This window comes from Photinus pyralis, unplaced genomic scaffold, assembly GCF_008802855.1.
Source record: "Photinus pyralis isolate 1611_PpyrPB1 unplaced genomic scaffold, Ppyr1.3 Ppyr1.4_LG1, whole genome shotgun sequence".
Classification (NCBI taxonomy): domain Eukaryota; kingdom Metazoa; phylum Arthropoda; class Insecta; order Coleoptera; family Lampyridae; genus Photinus; species Photinus pyralis.
Window position 1 is genome coordinate 23,623,885 of NW_022170249.1, and position 18,047 is coordinate 23,641,931.

Here is an 18,047-nt window from a genome sequence, read left to right on the forward strand (position 1 = left end):
TCATATTATAAATTTTTACTTCTTATCATGTCAATTATATAACTAATTGCTAATTCTCTTCAACTTTGTGTGCTTGACTTGACTTTCTGTTATTTTTTTTCGTTTCTTTACCGATTTCTCAGTTATTGTTTCCATTTGATCAAACATCTCCTCAAATTCTGCATCTACATTTTCATTATTAAATTTACTATCCTTTTCTTCTTCCTTCGGTTCCTCCTTAAAGATGGGCTTAATAACAATTTGCGTTAAACTCTGCTTCATGTACTTCTACAAGGGGGATAATATTACATTTAAATATTTGGCTAACACCCGTACCTTGTACAGCAAATTCTTTGTGTCCAAATCGTGAATGCGCACAAATCGGTCTAAACTTGTACTTATAACGACAGGCGACGATATGTCACATACTAAACTTGTAACTCCGCCAGTAAACGATTTATAAGTACGAAGACAACGCTTTGAAGCCCTTAAATCCAGTAACTGTATATAACCTCTTGTAGTTCCGGCCACAATTTGTCTACAATGTGCCAATTAATATCAATTAACTAATACATCCGTACCTATCACGATATGTGCAAGCAATTGCCGAGTAGCTCGCCTTTACCTCCAAGAACTTAACAATAGGTCTCCTTTGAACCCGACCATCGTACAACAAAACATGGCCTTCCTTTGTTGCACAACTGACTAAATTATTTTCGTTGTTGAAGAAACAAATACCTCGAACTGAGGTAGGTATAGGTAAGTTCAATTCGTCATGTCCCATCTAGAACAACCAAGTTTTTTTCAAAGTTTAATTAACTGCAGTTACTTGCCGATTTCGCTTTGAATATAGATGATTTAGTTTCAATGTCCCATAACTTTAAATCGTTCCGTTCCCCACCAGTTGCGATCACATTGTAGTTATTAAAATTTTGAGCCATGCAATCTAACGTGCTATCATCAGGTAAGTTCAGTTTAAAACTTTCAACATTATTCTTAGACCATATATTAATGACACCACTATTTCGTGCCACTAATACTGAATTGTCTAAAACACCTAAACCGCAAACACCACCATCCCCGTCCAGATTACTTAACGATTGTACAAAATTGTTTGTTAAAGTGTTGTAAAGTCTCACAGAACCATTTTGATGGCCTATGATAATCTCCGTCTCAGATCGGCCCCAGTGCATAGACTTAATTTCGGATTTCTCCACATCGTTGAGTTGAAAGTTAATATCGGAATCGGGTCGAGATTCAACATCTGGAAAAGCCCGAGATAGTGCCGAAATTACGTACGACACACTTACGTGCTACAGCTCCTCGAACAGTTCCGGCGTATATGCAATATAGCTTATTTGCGTTCATTTCGCGGCGACAAAATTAAAGCGATCAAAACACAGTATTTGAGGTTAAGTAAAAATAACCAACGTGAATTTTCTAGGTTAGGTTCAGTTTTATATAGGATGATGTCATAAGATAAAGTAGTAAACAAAGTACATGGTGCTACTAAAATTTTGCGTTTTGTGCATACCTTGTCTCATTAGTCATTATGGAATACCGTGCTTCGAAAATTAAGACAGAATTATTTACGCAATCTATACTTACGTCATTAATGGCAAATTTTCTATAAAGTTCACTAATTAAAGCATTAACACAACTAATTAATGTATTATAATTCAATGGTATTATTACATAACTATTCCAAGAATGAAATGGAAATACCTGTGGAAGTAAAGGGTTTTATATAAATAGGAAAACTGTATTCAGGCGAGAATGCCCTTTCTTTTTTTTTACCTTTCCCAATTCTGTAACATCAAATTACCATTTAAAGTTATAAAGATTGCCCTTTTTTGGAGTGTTCACTCTGTATCTTCGGAAAACAAGATATCGTTTCTATGCACATAGAAAGCTCTTTCTTTTTCTTTTTTCGCAATATAGGTAATCGTTTGGTATTTGGGACCGTTGATAACCTCAATAATGGGCCATCTTCTTCAACCGAATTCGCGGTATTTGTAATTGGATTCACGGATAACGTCATTGGTCGAGGGGTTTGCGCAATGAAGCAATTTGGCGCAAAAACGAATATAATCCGATTATCTCGATGAATCCGATTATCGGTTTAAGCTGGATTCACATGAATACGAAATCCGACGATACGGTCATCCGAAATGCTTATGATTGGTCAATAATTTGAAATGTGCTTGACATTTCAAACTATTGACCATCCAGCTTTAGCCGTACTTGACATATCCAAGATTGCAATGATTTTTTCAAAATGGCGCATTCTCTCCAAGATTATTTTTTTGTGAATTTTGGATTATCAATCAATAATTTAGCTCTTTATTAATATCGGGGTCTATGTCTAATTACCCTGCAGCTGCACTAGTAAAAGAACGAGGCACGAGCTGAACCCTTTTGGGCAGAACGCGCATGCACAAGTCTGAGGGTGAGGGTGTGCCAGCCACAGAAAATTTTTTATTCCCTGTATACCCCATTGATTGAGAGTCTTCCTAATGGAACATCCCAAAATGTTGAGCGTCACTGCATCGGCTGTTATCTGATTTCTGCCAATCTTGTTCTTCCCAGGCCCAGTTTCCGAGCTCCCTCTTCCAATAAATTAACGTTTACAGTAGTTTTTATATAAGTACCTTTATAAATTTTTAAATAAAATGCACGGTGGTGGTGATGATCCTTCCGAACATTACGCCGCAAACCGCCATACAGTTCCACCTGTAATTGCAATCATCTTTATCATGTTTATATTTAGTTTGTATGGAATCGTTTATTTGATTGATGGTATTTTTCCCAACCCATTATATATTATTGACGAGGTAAATGTATGTTTCGCCCCCTTTCCAAACTCACACGAAGGCAATTACAGAAAGACAATCCCGCTGCGTTCATTGCGGAACGCGTGCAACAAGATCTTAAAGAGTTTACAGAGATTGGCCCGCGTATTATCGGTAGCTATGAGAATGAAGTGACGGCTGTGGACTATTTACGGCAAAAAATACAAGAGGTTAAGCAAGAGGCAAATGCCGTTCAGAAAATGGAGGTGGACGAACAGGTAGCTTCCGGTTCTTATCTTGTAGACAAGGGATTTGTGAGCGTTTACGACAAAGTGCAAAATGTGCTTGTAAAGTTGCACTCTTCAAACCACTCGCGACATACGCTTCTGATTAATGCACATTTTGACTCTGCTCCGGGTACATCCGGTAAGCTATTTCTTGTGGTAGCGACCACCGCTCACTTTCTAAATGTAGGTGCTGGTGACAATGGCGTAAATTGTGCAACCATGTTGGAGCTTCTACGAAAATTATCCTGATCCACAAAACTTTACGAGCACAACATAGTGTTTCTTTTCAATGGTGCTGGCGAAATGTGGTCACATGCGGTGCACGGTTTTGTAACGCAACACAAATGGGCAAAAGAGGTCAGTGCTTTCATCAATTTGGACTCGGTGGGCGTAGGTGGAAAAGAGACGCTCGTTCGTGTTGGACCAAATCGTCCGTGGTTCTTGTATTACTATCAGAAGGTACCGCGCCCTCGCACCTTAGCGTGTGTCGAAGAATTGCTGCAGTTCGGCTTTGTACCTCTAGGTGCCGATTTTAACATGATGAAAGATTATGGAAATACAGTCGGTGTGGAGTTCACGTTTTTTCGTAACGGTTATAAATTTCACACTAGGTTTGACGATTATGCTAGTGTACCGATAGAGTCAATTCAGCATGTAGGAGATAATCTTTTAACACTAGTTCAAGGGTTAGCCGACGCGCAGGAGTTGAAGCCTTTAGGCCAAACAGTAGACAAGGTTATATTTTACGATTTTTTTGAATTATTTGTGATTCATTACACGGTTGCAATTGCTTCATTAATCCACATCGCCGTCTCATCTTTATCTATAATCGTGGCACTTAGGAATCTCCACAGTTTTGGTCTGAGTAAGTCAATTGCGTAATTTTATGTCCATGTAACTAGCAGAACAATACAAGCTAAGCTATGATGAAGTAGATATCATATGGGGGTGTTATTTACAAAAGGGACAGATTCTATTTGCAAGACAATTAGAATATTTCGCACAAGGTTTCTAAAAATATTTGTCAGGTGTCTCAAAACTCAAACCCAATGAATATGTCAAATAGAATAAGCTTTTTATGAAGATATTTTATTAAAGACCTCTAAGCTGATCAATATCTCTAGGAAGATCCCTAAAAAGATTGATTAAAATTTTCCCCAAACATTTACAAATAAGCTCTAGGAAAAGGAATTTTAAAAATATTCTTAAAGTTAACAAAAAGGTTTCCAAAAAGTTTCAAGGGGGCAAGCTTTTGTATAATTTTGCACACATGAAAAATGTATGTTATTTTTTTGAATTCTTGTTAGTTTGCTTGCATGCCATCGATACATGTGACCATTTAGGAATATTATAGTGTCAACAGATTATCAAAATACTCCTTTTTCATGTATCTATTACATTATAATATAATGATGTAAACATAATTTTCTTATACTGAATCGTAGCTTACTTTTGCAAAATGAACAGCTAAGTATAAACATTGTTTTAAAAAAACACATTTTTGATAATGAGTGGTGGAGTTCCCATTTGTATAACATAAGTTATACAGGTTTGCTATTAAAGATGGAACCAAAGCCCTCACGCTCAAACTGTTTGAAATATCCCGTAAACTGAGGTTACTTTGCAAAATTTTGGACTTGAACTGCTGATATTTTTATTAGCACGTCTGTTTTGGAAATGATTATTTATCCATTATCGGGGGAGGTGGGGCCTTAATAGATTTGAAAAATATGTATTTTTAATAATTATAAATTATACAGGGTGTTTATTAAACATGCGGCAAAAATATAAAGGGCTATTTCTTGGACTATTCTAAGGATATTTTGTCCTTCGATGATTTTTGATAGGGCGCTTTGTTTCAAATATACAGGGCGAAAAAGAATTTTGACAAGAACAATTTATTACCCAAAAAAATTGCAGGTAATGTTTCTTAATCTACATGAACTGTTCAAAATGACTACCCCCCGCTCTGACTCACGAACTCTTTCAAAAACACCAGGATCGTTTCTGTATCGGGGGAGGTGGGGCCTTAGTAGATTTGAAAAATATCTATTTTTAATAACTAAATTATACAGGGTGTTTATTAAAAATGCGGCAAAAATTTAAGGGGCTATTTCTTGGACTATTCTAAGGATATTTTGTCCTTCGATGATTTTTGATAGGGCGCTTTGTTTCGAATATACAGGGCGAAAAAGAATTTTGACAAGAACAATTTATTACCCAAAAAAATTGCAGGTAATGTTTCTTAATCTACATGAACTGTTCAAAATGACTACCCCCCGCTCTGACTCACGAACTCGTTCAAAAACACCAGGATCGTTTCTGTATCGGGGGAGGTGGGGCCTTAGTAGATTTGAAAAATATCTATTTTTAATAACTAAATTATACAGGGTGTTATTAAAAATGCGGCAAAAATTTAAGGGGCTATTTCTTGGACTATTCTAAGGATATTTTGTCCTTCGATGATTTTTGATAGGGCGCTTTGTTTCAAATATACAGGGCGAAAAAGAATTTTGACAAGAACAATTTATTACCCAAAAAAATTGCAGGTAATGTTTCTTAATCTACATGAACTGTTCAAAATGACTACCCCCCGCTCTGACTCACGAACTCTTTCAAAAACACCAGGATCGTTTCTGTATCGGGGGAGGTGGGGCCTTAGTAGATTTGAAAAATATCTATTTTTAATAACTAAATTATACAGGGTGTTTATTAAAAATGCGGCAAAAATTTAAGGGGCTATTTCTTGGACTATTCTAAGGATATTTTGTCCTTCGATGATTTTTGATAGAGCGCTTTGTTTCGAATATACAGGGCGCAAAAGAATTTCGACAATAACAATTTATTGCCCAAAAAAATTGCAGGTAATGTTTCTTAATCTACATGAACTTTTCAAAATGACTACCCCCCGTTCTGACTAATGAACTCTTTCAAAAACACCAGGATCGTTTCCGAAAAAAGTCAGTCACTCATGCGAAATAAAGAAAGCCTGAACCGAGACCTGAACACTATGAGGTATATTTAGGCCAGTCAAAGTAGGAAAAATAGCGGAAATAATTGAAAGAAAGATGATTGTCTCAGATCGACCCGGAAAAAAATTTTCTTATAGAATGTGGCCTGTAGAATCCATAATTTCAAACAGTTCCAAGATTGGGCTACTGGACCAAAAGTTACAGCCCTTTGAATTTTCTTTCAAAATTGGTAGTCCATAGCTTTTGATTGAGAAGTCTAATCGAAAAAGTACGAATTGTTTTGGATTCTACGCACCAAAATTAATAAGAAAAAGTTTTTTCCCGAGAAATTGTGGTGTAGTCGATTTTTGGTAAAAAAGGAAGGTTATACACTGCCTTTTTTTGAGGCTCGAAGAAAAAATTGTCTCAGATCGACCCGGAAAAAAAATTTTCTTATAGAATGTGGCCTGTAGAATCCATAATTTCAAACAGTTCCAAGATTGGGCTACTAGATCAAAAGTTACAGCTCTTTGAATTTTCTTTTGAAATTGGTTTCTAGTCCATAACTTTTGATTGAGAAGTCTAATCGAAAAAGTATGAATTGTTTTGGATTCTACGCACCAAAATTAATAAGAAGAAGTGTTTTCCCGAGAAATTTTGGTGTAGTCGATTTTTGGTAAAAAAGGAAGGTTATACACTGCCTTTTTTTGAGCCCCGAAAAAAAATTGTCTCAGATCGACCCGGAAAAAAAATTTTCTTATAGAATGTGGCCTGTAGAATCCATAATTTCAAACAGTTCCAAGATTGGGCTACTAGATCAATAGTTACAACCCTTTGAATTTTCTTTCGAAATTGGTAGTCCATAGCTTTTGATTGAGAAGTCTAATCGGAAAAGTTGGTGTAGAGGTACATGAGGGCTTGTATTGTTTTTCATTTCGCGTAGAATGGAATAAAGCCTTGGAGCAATGTACTGAGCACATCGTTTACAGATTGTTTTTTCAGACCTTGGGAAAAGTATATTATGCATGTTGGGCAGTAATTTTGGATTTTTTTGTGACCTGGAGGAGTAAAGTTGGCGTAAATTCATTACATTTGATTCCTTATACAGGGAGGTGTCTAGCGCCACGCAGCATAGGAATTTCAATGGTAATTTCCTTATTGTCACTTACTTGTTTATCATGTATTTAACCTCGTATTTAACTGACGAGAAATGTTAAAGTTGTTTTATGCTGGAAATAATGCCCGCCAAGTAACGTGTGTATTTAGTGTTAGGTACCCCAATTGGCCGATTCCAAGCAGTACAAGAATACAGAATTAAATATAAAAATCGTTAGACGTCAAACAACAATAACTTAATAGTAGATGCGATGCGTTTGTAGTTTGTTAAAAGATTCCCAATCATCACTGATTTATAAAAATAAAAATGCAGATGCAGTATTTTTTTGTCTAAAAAAAACTTCTTTAGCGCTTTGCTCTAAAATAATTAGGGGAGCTAGTAATTGACTATAAAGAAATTACCGTTGAAATCCACCCTGTATAACGCTGTATAAGGATTCACTAGCATAAAATATCCCCAGCCAATAATTCCATACATTAACAGTGATTGGATTAACAAGAAATACAAAACACGCATCTGATGAGTGACAATATGTTGTAAGTGTTTAATTTTAGATAAAACTGCCCTTCTCTTCACTGGTCAACAGGCCCCCAAATGTCAGCTACATCAATTTTTTAAACATATTCATGTCTAAAGCACGCGAGCGCTGAAAGTAATGCACTTACATCTGAAAAAAGTATTATGCTCTATATTCAATGTGGAATATCGTCGTAAATAACGAAAATACAAAAAAGTGCATACCATCTTTTTTATACAAAATGTTGTTTTCTTTTTTATATGAAACTTTACTTGCTAGAATGCACGAGAATTTTTTTTAAATGAAAAACGAAAAAGTGATTTGGAGTACCTTTTTTCCAAGATGGCGGCTTGAGCCCTAGGAGTTTCGGTCCCGACTTTTAGTATGTTCGAATACAAGCCCTAATGTACCTCTATATCAATTTTCAGCTTTCTTTCAATTACTTCCGCTATTCGTGGAAATTGTATTTAATTTAACTGTACTAATTCCATTAACGGCAAGAAGTACCTAGGTAACAAAAATAAAATTCTTTGAAAAGGGTAAGGGTACATGTACCTAACTAGATACAGGGTGCTCACCAACACAAATAAACAATAAATACAGTGTGTAAAGCGATGGGGTATACAAGAGAGAATTTTTTTTAAATGTTGATTTATGAAAAAAATTTATTCTTCATGATATTTTTTGCTTGCTTTGAAAGTACCAAAAACGTTTCGATTGTTTGTGGATTGATAGCAATACGCAATCTTGATTATAATGTAGAATGATAACTTTCAATTAAAAAAATTAAATTTATTATTTTTCCAGATTTCTATAAATAAACTTTAGATTATCAAAACGTTATTGGTACTTTCAAAGCAAGCAAAAAATATGAAGAATAAATTGTTTTCATAAATCAATAAAGTGTCCATAAGGTTACATGTGAACGTACTGCAAATATTTTAAATATGGTTTAATTTCTACAAGGTTAAACAGTAAGGCATCTCTTCTACCTGCAGTTGGTTCAGTGAGTTCCTTCATTAATTCATTCCTGGTATTATCCCCTGGTCTAAAACCTGAGGCCACAAGAACTTATTATTGACTTTTCTGCCACAGAATATGATAGAAATGGCACTTTTTGATTGGTTTTCGGGATATTTAACCCCCTTCTAAAATATGCATTTTTTTGATCCTGAGTTATCAGATCAAAATTAAATATATTTGAGGCTGGTATTCCTTGGAGAGAGACTTGTAAATTTTTAAAGTAATCCTCAATCATTTTGGTAGATACAGCTGCTCTATTTCTTTTTATATTTTGACAGGGCTGTAGAGTGATTTCATCTTTATGTCTTTGTAAAAAGCCGCGAGTCCAGTCATTAGACGGATAATAATTATTTTTAAATGCCGTAACAGTTTTTTCCACTAATTTTCTAACGTCAATAGTGTCAAGTGGAAATCCCCATGATGATAAAACGCGTTCTCCATAATACTCAATTCCTCTGCATCACTCAGTGCGTTTGGGTGTCCTATTTTTCTAGTACGTTTATTTTTACAATGATTGTATAGCGTTCCTAAAAGAATTTTCAGTTAAAACAAAAAAACAAAATTCAACTTTTTTTCAAAGTTACCCCTCTGGTCAAAGTAACTCCAGTTTACGGTATCCTGAGGTTAAAATTTTTTTGAACACATGGTTTTTGGGTTCGGTCACCATCTTGAATTTTTTTAAACAGCATCATAGGTCGTGTAAGACGTCATTAGAAAGCTTATTCTTATCTCTTTCAGTGCTCAATTAGAAAATAATGCAGAAAAAACTATCAAATAGTCCATACTTCACAAAATTTTGATTTATATCTCACATACCACAATCCATTTTTTTTTATTTTGCCTTTATTTTTGAGTGGGCGGGGTTTCAGCCAAGGCTGCTCAACCAACCCAACCTACTATACATTTACAAATATCCATGCCCGAACCCGGATTCGAACCAGGGACCCTTAGCACCACAGTTGAGCTTTAATTGAACTGCGCCACACGGGCCGACTTTAATACAGGGTTAAGCAAAAAAATGAACATTTCCCCAAGGATCCTATATAATATAACATTTCCCTATATCTTTTAGTTTTTAAAAAGGATAAGAAAGTTTCAAGGAAGATTTTTTGGATAGTCACTTGAGTTATAACAATTTATTAAATTGTTTTAATTCTGCATGATATTTCTCTGCTAACTACATGGACATCACTAGAGCCCATTTCAAATATATTTTTAGGATTATGTCGACAATCATTAATTTACCTGGGATTAATGTCTACAGCGATTATAACTGGTTGGTTCACTGCCGCAATATTCATAGCGTTTATAGCATTACTAATTGACGGATTTGAATATAATTTAAGCTGGTACAACAATCGATTAATAATTTTTGGATTGTACGTAATTCCGACAAACATCTGTATTTTTTCTATTACTTTGATTTTCAATTATTTTAATGATAAGGTATGCGCACCAATTTACAGGCACGGATTATAGTATTCTGCCAACAGAACACATTCAGTATTGGAGCTCGCACACAAATTCAATTGCATCTTTTAAGACTGATATGGACAATGGTGTTATTAGTAGGGACTATGGCACAATTTAGATTCATCTATGTGATACTTATTCCGATTACTTTTCAAATATTTACATTTGGGTTGATCGAAATGTTTGGAGTACGTCATACAAGTGAGCATAATCCGTATTTAATTGTAAGATAAAACGTTTATTTTCAGTGAAAAAGTGGCTGATTTTATACATTTTGGGTATGGTGTTGCCAACGATGTTTTTAATGCAGCACACCTTACAGATAGTCATAATTTTAATCTCGGTTTATGGTCGTTCGGGACCAGATAAAAATTCTGAAGTTCATTTGGGCATTCTTATAGTTGTCTTAACAATTCTAACCATATCATATTATGTAAGTGAACGACAAGTATACAGGGTGGTGACTTGCGTAACGCATCATAGGGATTTCAATGTAAAATTCATAACATGCGATTATTGGCTCCCCAAATTATTTTAGAGCAAAAATGTATTGAGGTTTTTTGTAGAAAAAAATTTTTTACGTCAATCAACCGTATTGGTTTTCAACTTTTTGCATAATAAAGACGGAAAATTGGAATAATAATAATCTGTGATGCCATGGAATTTTTTTTTTTTTTCAGTGATAAAGGCTACGACTGAATAGAAAAACTACGCGAATATCCGTCATGCCATGGAATGTCTGCTATAAAACAAATCAAATTCTATTAAAAAGTATTATATTTAGAACAGCAAATTCAACATAAAGAAAGACCAAAAAAGTAAAAACGGTTTCCTAATATAACAATTTACAATAAATGTTCGAATAAGTCACCATTATCTGCAAGACAGTAACCAAGTCGATCATAAAATCCATTTCGAACTGCTGCTAATTGATAACTGGATATCTTTTTGTTTTAGAAAATTCCATGGCATCGCAGATTATCGAAAAAAGATGATTTCCAATTTTCCGTCTTTGTATGAAAAAAATTGAAAACTAATACGGTTGATTGGCGTAGAAAAATGGTTTCTACAAAAAACTTTAATACATTTTTCCTCTAAATTAATTTGGGGAGCCAATAATCGCATGTTATGAATTTTACATTGAAATCCCTACGCAAGTCACCACCCTGTATAGGCGCAAAACGTAATAATATTATTATAGATGCCGCTAATTACTTTAGTGCGGAAACCAATGGCATTAGTGATGACATTAACATTAATATTCGTAATATACATTATAATCTTAATGACTCCATTTGGTTTCCCATATAGCGGCAATCCGGAAAGTCCGGCACCCCAGAGGTATTATATCTATGTAAGTCTGGATACTTTGCTCGATTTGGTAATAAACGCTCTATTACAGCATACCAAAAGGATATTTCGTAACGATTCAAACGAAATTTTTAAAAACGATTCCGGATTTTACCTACTCAACTCAGACCGCAATTCGCCGAATAATTTGAAGAAATACATAACAGAGTTGAGTGACATTAAGTCATTAAGTGAGGATTGTGATCGTAGTCTATTTTGTGGACTTCCGTTAGTGAACACTAAATTAATTCCTACATTGTGAGTTTGAAGTTGTAAGGCATGGTTTCACTAATGAAGATTAAAATTAATAAGAAACGCTTAAATATAAAATAAATGAAGCGAATGGATCTAGTATGACTTAAAAATAAAAACTAAATATCCCATTTTATAAACTGAAATTTTATAAAGACAGTCAGTATTTAAATTTGATGTATATTGCCAGGAGCGAATAAGCACTCTTTATGTTTTTAGACGGGATAGTACATGGATACCGAGTGATGAGCCGAAGATTCCGGAACCGATCAGTTTGCAGCTTATCTCCAAAACATATCTGTCAGATACATCTATTCGTTATAATTTTACTCTTTCAGGTAATTCTAAATGTTTGTATATTTTTATACGCAATTCGTGATTTAGGTCCCAATCACGTCGGTGTGTACATTTCACCAAAACGAAACATTAATGTATTCGAGATACGTCTATTTCCAAAAACGCAAATGGAGCCGATCTTTTGGAACGGACGGCCCGCTTATATAATATTGTTTTCTTGGTTAAAATCAAGGTCATCGTTGAACTTTTATATAGATTTCGAGACACCGTCGAATTGGACTAACCCTACTTTTGATGTAGCTCTAACTGCGAGATATATAAATGATAAGACGTTTGTAAAGATTTCCAAGTTTACTCAATTTTTAGAAGAATTTCCTAAGTGGACTGATGTCGTTGCGGCGTTAGCAACATACGAGTCGTGGGTGTATTGAGTGATTGGGTAATTCATATAGTCTTAGTATTAAAAGTTGCTCGAATCAATCTTCTTATTAGAACTTAATTAATTCTCAATCGATGCTCTCTTGTACTGTTCGAAAATTCAATCATTATATGCTAAGGTTAACTTTGTTATTGTAGGGATTTAAGCTTAAGGAAAATATTTACGAAAATTTTCATATTTATGAGCTACTGCTGTGTAATATCTTGTAATCAAAATACATACCTACATACATTTCAATGTACTCTCTTCATATAAATACAGTTTTTTAATTGTAACCCGTTTTTAATTTGCATGTTTGTTGTTTTAGCTCTTACCACTCTTTTTTTTGTCACTTTTATACCTATCCGGCCTAAAAGGGCAGAGTGAGGTAAAACAGTTCACTCAATTTATCAGTATTGTTATATTCTATGAACTATGTGATCCTAACATGGGAGCAGCTAGTTACTCCTAATTTGAAAATGCTATTACTGCAATAAAACAATTGTTGTGAGCGAAATGTGCAACAAATGCAACAGTTTGTTCGACCCGAGTTGCCACCAAGACCGTAATTAAAGGTCTACCCGAATAATAAGTTGTAGGAGAAATGTTTTATAAAAACCCTGGAGTAACTAGTAATCACGAAAGTTTTTTTTATTATTTAATTTTTATTTTTACCTGAGTGGGCGGGGTTTCAGACAAGGCTGGTCTACCAACCCGGTGTATACATTGCAAAAACCGTAACTTTATCTGTTGTATTATAATTGGTTTTGCAACCAAGGACGCTGCACGTGTTTGGCATATTCTTAGTTCTTCTGTTTGAATACAGTTAATACAACATTAAAACAAGAAGTTAAACTTACCTTAAATTAAAGACCCTGTAGGGAACAGTGCATCACTCCATGCACTCGAGATGACGGCCGCCGTTAGTTGTGACGTCAACGCAGTAGCGAAGATGAGTGCTAGTTTTACCGTTTATGGAATTCTGGGTTTTTCAGTAGTTGCAGTGCACTGGCGTCGATTTTGAGGCATGGAGCGCCTTGGAGTTCTGTAACCTCGCTTAGTAATTGCTTGATTGCATTTCTTTCACATTTACCTGCAGCAATATATTCGGATTCCATGGTACGCCTCTAGTTCACCAGCTTTGTACCTTGGTTTGTACACAATACCCATGCTCGTAGATCCTTTTAGGTACTCTTGACTGCTTGCCAATCTGAAACCTTCGGGTTTTCTAATGATTATAATACCTTGCTAAGAAAGTAGATCTCCTTACCAACTTCATTATGCAGCCATTTCCTCCGAAGACTGCCAGGGATGGTCCCTGATGGTGCAGGGCGCTCGAAAGCAGAAAACTCGGTTGGGCAAACTGTTCAGTAAGGCAAAGAAGAGCAAAGCTCAGGCGATTGGGAGGCCTATAAGATAAACCAAAGGCTATATAAGGCATGGAAGAGTTTTTGCAGCTCTATAGAATCCCCCTCTCCTCTGTATCAAACAATGGAGGGTCTTTATATAACCCCAAAGCTGCGATTCCGCCTAAAGCATACCGCCCCTGGGGTATGCGGACGATATATATCCATACTAACAACTGACAAATTTGAGGTTACTCTTGTACTCTATGCAGACTGATGCAATCAGCTCTTAGATTAACCGAAGAATGGTGTAGGGAATACTCCTAGTCCATCACCCCGACAAAAATGGAGCTGGTTCTCTTCACAAGAAAAGTGGAGGGTCTTCGAACTCCCATGCTATTCCAAGAAGCAAAAACACCTCCAATTTTCAGTCGGTAAAATATCTAGGAATCTTACTTGACCAAAAACTGAATTAGAACAATAACCCAACACAGGGGGCTAAATGGAACATGATTGTCGCCATGCAAGAGAAGCCTTCAAAGGACCATAGATAGATAGGTCTATAGAATCACCCATCTTGTAGAGGATGCTACACAGCCAACATACAAAAAGGGCCCGAATTTGAGGCCTAGGTACGCGTGGACTCTGTCCACCCTCCTATCATAATCCAGAATCCAGTAGACCAAAGCCAATCTAACCCAGAAAATATAGAAACAGGTGTGAAAAGCCGTGACGCGTAGACCCCGACAAAAGAATCCCAACACAACAGTCCCGACAAAATGGCTCATAACCATACCGCCTTGTCAAAATAGCTCTCCTAGGAAGCCCTTGTCAAAATAACTCGGATCATATACCTAAGTACCTATTTACAAAACTCTTTTCTAATCATAAATGCCATGAAGCTAGTGGTAATCGCGGAAATCATATTTAGAAATGACAAGAAGGGGAAAAGTATAGATAGGCATATAAAATCTTTCCATGATTCACCAAACCGCTTAGGCCAGTAATTGGGGATTTTTACCAGGAAATAAGTCCGGAAGTTTTGAAACTTTTGAGATCTAGAACTAAAATTCACAAAATGCAGAATCCGAGGTATGCCGCCGGCGCGCCATTCCGCCAAGATGGCGCCCAAAAACGGTTTTTTGCAAATATCTCTAAAACTATGCGTTTTTCGAAAAAGTATGTAGACCGCAAAATTAACGAGGAGGAAGTTTCCTATAAAATATGTTCCTAGTAAACAACACGAAATAATGGCATATCTTTTATTCAATTAATTGATTAATTCATTAATTAATCAATGTTAATAATTTATGTTCAATTAATTTCGATTTAAAATGCTATACTTGTTTCCACACCACCCAAGAGGTAAAGTACACGGCGCGTTTTTTTTAACGTGGTTTCCCCTGTAGGCCTAATCCACTTAGGTACTTGGCAAAGGCCAGACGGATCTTGCTCGTTGATTTCCATATCTTCAACGAGGAAAATGGTTACCTACTTTACCGAATCAGTACAACTGTTAAGCGACACGGACAAACGATCTGCTTCGAGGCGCCCACTGGTGGCGCTTTATTGCAGGTGTGCACATCGGCATCTGCACTTATGCTAGGACTGTACCGATTAGTAAATTATTTTAGCAAAAATATGCTAAGAACATTTCTTGTAGGAAATTTCTGCCTATTCAATTTTGCTCTCAACATACTAGAGAACAAGAGAGGGATAATAAATAAATACTTTTTCGAAAAACGCATAGTTTTGAAGATATTTGCAAAAAACCGTTTTTGGGCGCCATCCTGGCAAGATGGCGGCGCAGGCGGCATGTCTCAGATTGTGCATTTTGTGAATTTTAGTTCTGGACATCCAAACCTGCAAAGTTTCATAACTTCCGCGAGAACTATATAAGCGATCTTAAAATCTGGTTACGAACCAACTAAACAGATTTAACCTGCTAGCACCATTTCGTAGGCGTGTTAGAAATTAAAAAAGAGTGGGGACGCGTCCAGAGGTTCAAGTAGACGAATCCGTAAATTAAAGCTGAGAGCTTACCCAAGTACTCGCGCGTTAGTTTAAAAAGTAGACGCCATGCTAAACGCGCTAGTTTTATGTTAATGAAAATTTTCTCGGAGCCATGGAACATGAAGCACTGACGTGCGTTTTGTCGCAAGAAAAGCAGGTTGATCCAGTTTGATTTACTAAATCCAAGGCCGGTACGATTTTTTCCACAACTTATTCCTTTTTTGAATTTTCTAAAACCATAAGCCGATCATAAGCCGGGGCAATTTCCGTTTCTCTTTCGCAACTTCAAAAAAATTATTGGGGCGGTGGATTGCGTCAGCCGCACCGCGTCAGACGCTTCATAGGAAACGTACCTTAAGTCGCTCCGTCGCGTTACCGAGTGAAGAAAATCAGAAAAAGCTTTAACTTGTGATCCACAGATTTGATTTTCAATTTCCTGGGCGATTTGGATTCTAAAGGCGTAAATCGTGGAGACAGTTAAACCCCAGCAACGTCTTAGAACGGTGTCCATAAAGAGATAAATTACAAGGGTTCTTGAATGGTGACAGATTTCATAGTTCCTTGATGAGATGGACGGTAGCGCTTCCAAGTGCTGAAATCTCGCCTGGACGATGGAGGTAGGCTTCCAGTGAAGTAATCTCCTGGAGTTTTGGTACGGGTGACTCAGCTTTGGGTGTGACTAATTTCTCATTTTGACTGAGAACTCCATGTTGGTTTGTGAATATTCCAAAACCGAACATAGGCAATTAAAACAAATGTAATTTTCCTCATTGCAACTTTTTTTCCCCTACTAGTCCGACGTTCTGATTTTTTTGGGCCATCTACCTAATTTTTCTAATACGAACCTGTAGTTTTTATTTTAAACCAGCTCGTCATTCTGCATAGTTCTGAAGTTCTACCGTCCTAAAATTAACAATAATAAGGCAATTAAGGTTTACATAAAAAAGGTTCCGCTATGAAATAAAGCATCTATGCAACTATGCTTGAGTGGGGGTATTAATCACATGGAGGGTGTAAGTAATGTAAAAAAGAGGTTATAGCTAGTACCTCTTAGGGCGAGACCATTGTATACAATGTGATCAAAAAAGAGTTGCTGTCAAGTCACCTTTGGAATTTTTGTTTACATGGGAAACATACTTAACTTGAACTTCCACGCCCATTATACTAACAAATATACAATGGTAAGACAGTGAGAGAGAGAGAGGGTCGGTAAAATGTTTGAAATTTTAATTGAAAATTTCAAATTTCAGGGCATTAAATTTGTTAAACTACATCACACGATGTCGAAAAAAGAAAAACAAAATTGTGATGTAACATACCTGGAGAAAGACGCAAGTACGTCACTAGAAATGTTTTAGCGCGAATCTTAGATAAATCAAATTGCACAAGGACGAAGATTCGCGAGGGGGTGCGCATCTTGCTTTGTTATTGAATATGAGTCAGATTAAGTGGCAAAATATCTTTCTAGAATATTCTCGAGTGGCCAAGGACGTTTCATAATGTTCTAGCACAAACACTTCGTATTTCCCGGAAAGATTGCGTCATATCCGCCTTGTTTTTTTATCACCTATGACTAAATCTTTCATGGCGCCTCGAAGTCTATTGGGATTTCTGGAATATTCGCTACAGTATGTTACAAAAATTCAATTACGATGAGTCGGGATTTTATTTGTTTTATATGGGGGGTAATGTACCTATTTGTTTGCAGTGATATTTTTCCGTGATATTACCAAATGTGATTATTTTTACTGAATATTTTAATTTGTATGTTATATGAAACTGTTATGGAATGGATCTCGAAATCCCTCTAGCGCTGGCTGCAGAAAAATTGTCTTGATCCCCTCTTATCGGTCGATTTTTGTTGCTGACGCTACATCCTGTACGTCCATCTCTTGACAAAATACTCGGCATTAATAATTTTGGCATTTCCCCTCAGCCAAATGTCTTCAGCGGTTTGGCCGTAGATATATTTGTAAATATTCTCGCCTGGAGTTTTTGGCGCTGCGATATTGACTTAATTGTGAATCGATTTCAGGTAAGTTTTGAACCGTTCATGATTCCTAATTCTGTATTCTAGTGTATAGAAAACTTGTCTGAACTTGATTCACAAAATCAATGCCGTAGGGCGAAACGCCCAAGTAGGCTAGTCAAATATGTGTGATCCACAGGGCAGGTTTTGTAGGTTTGAGACTCCGCTATCCCATGGGGCGTTATCCATAACTGGTCACAAAC

General features: G+C 36.2%; 2 protein-coding genes across 3 annotated transcripts; one reads left to right on the forward strand and one right to left on the reverse strand.

Annotated features, from left to right (window-relative positions):
- Positions 1 to 15,168, reverse strand: LOC116175261 (WD repeat-containing protein 74). Of its 2 annotated transcripts, XM_031493374.1 has the most exons (7): positions 13,727 to 15,168; positions 13,550 to 13,673; positions 13,317 to 13,501; positions 813 to 1,243; positions 561 to 763; positions 316 to 517; positions 1 to 267 (listed from the first exon to the last, which is right to left on the reverse strand). In XM_031493374.1, exons 4-7 carry the CDS (start codon positions 1,170 to 1,172, stop codon positions 43 to 45), a joined length of 990 nt encoding a protein of 329 aa, XP_031349234.1. In that variant the 5' UTR covers positions 1,173 to 1,243; positions 13,317 to 13,501; positions 13,550 to 13,673; positions 13,727 to 15,168; the 3' UTR covers positions 1 to 42. The 2 variants fall into 2 exon arrangements, with proteins under 2 accessions (XP_031349234.1, XP_031349233.1); XM_031493373.1 differs by lacking the exons at positions 13,317 to 13,501; positions 13,550 to 13,673; positions 13,727 to 15,168 and adding an exon at positions 1,290 to 1,647.
- Positions 2,168 to 12,752, forward strand: LOC116175181 (endoplasmic reticulum metallopeptidase 1-like). The gene is made up of 10 exons (XM_031493307.1): positions 2,168 to 2,813; positions 2,864 to 3,197; positions 3,246 to 3,923; positions 9,886 to 10,112; positions 10,160 to 10,340; positions 10,388 to 10,572; positions 11,341 to 11,493; positions 11,542 to 11,747; positions 11,961 to 12,079; positions 12,126 to 12,752. The coding sequence occupies exons 3-10, from the start codon at positions 3,362 to 3,364 to the stop codon at positions 12,467 to 12,469; spliced, it is 1,977 nt and encodes a 658-aa protein (XP_031349167.1). The 5' UTR covers positions 2,168 to 2,813; positions 2,864 to 3,197; positions 3,246 to 3,361; the 3' UTR covers positions 12,470 to 12,752.
- Positions 15,169 to 18,047: the final 2,879 nt, after the last annotated feature.

Excerpts from the sequence above, each read along its gene's own strand:
- LOC116175261 (XM_031493373.1), bottom strand. The coding sequence starts at position 1,347 with ATGAACGCAAATAAGCTATATTGCATATACGCCGGAACTGTTCGAGGA. Across the intron at positions 518-560 it reads GCTTGCACATATCGTGATAG|ACAAATTGTGGCCGGAACTA; the intron begins GTACGGATGTAT and ends GGCACATTGTAG. Across the intron at positions 268-315 it reads CAAAGAATTTGCTGTACAAG|AAGTACATGAAGCAGAGTTT; the intron begins GTACGGGTGTTA and ends TCCCCCTTGTAG.
- LOC116175181 (XM_031493307.1), top strand. The coding sequence starts at position 3,362 with ATGTGGTCACATGCGGTGCACGGTTTTGTAACGCAACACAAATGGGCA. Across the intron at positions 3,924-9,885 it reads TCTCCACAGTTTTGGTCTGA|GATTATGTCGACAATCATTA; the intron begins GTAAGTCAATTG and ends ATATATTTTTAG. Across the intron at positions 11,748-11,960 it reads ACTAAATTAATTCCTACATT|ACGGGATAGTACATGGATAC; the intron begins GTGAGTTTGAAG and ends TTATGTTTTTAG.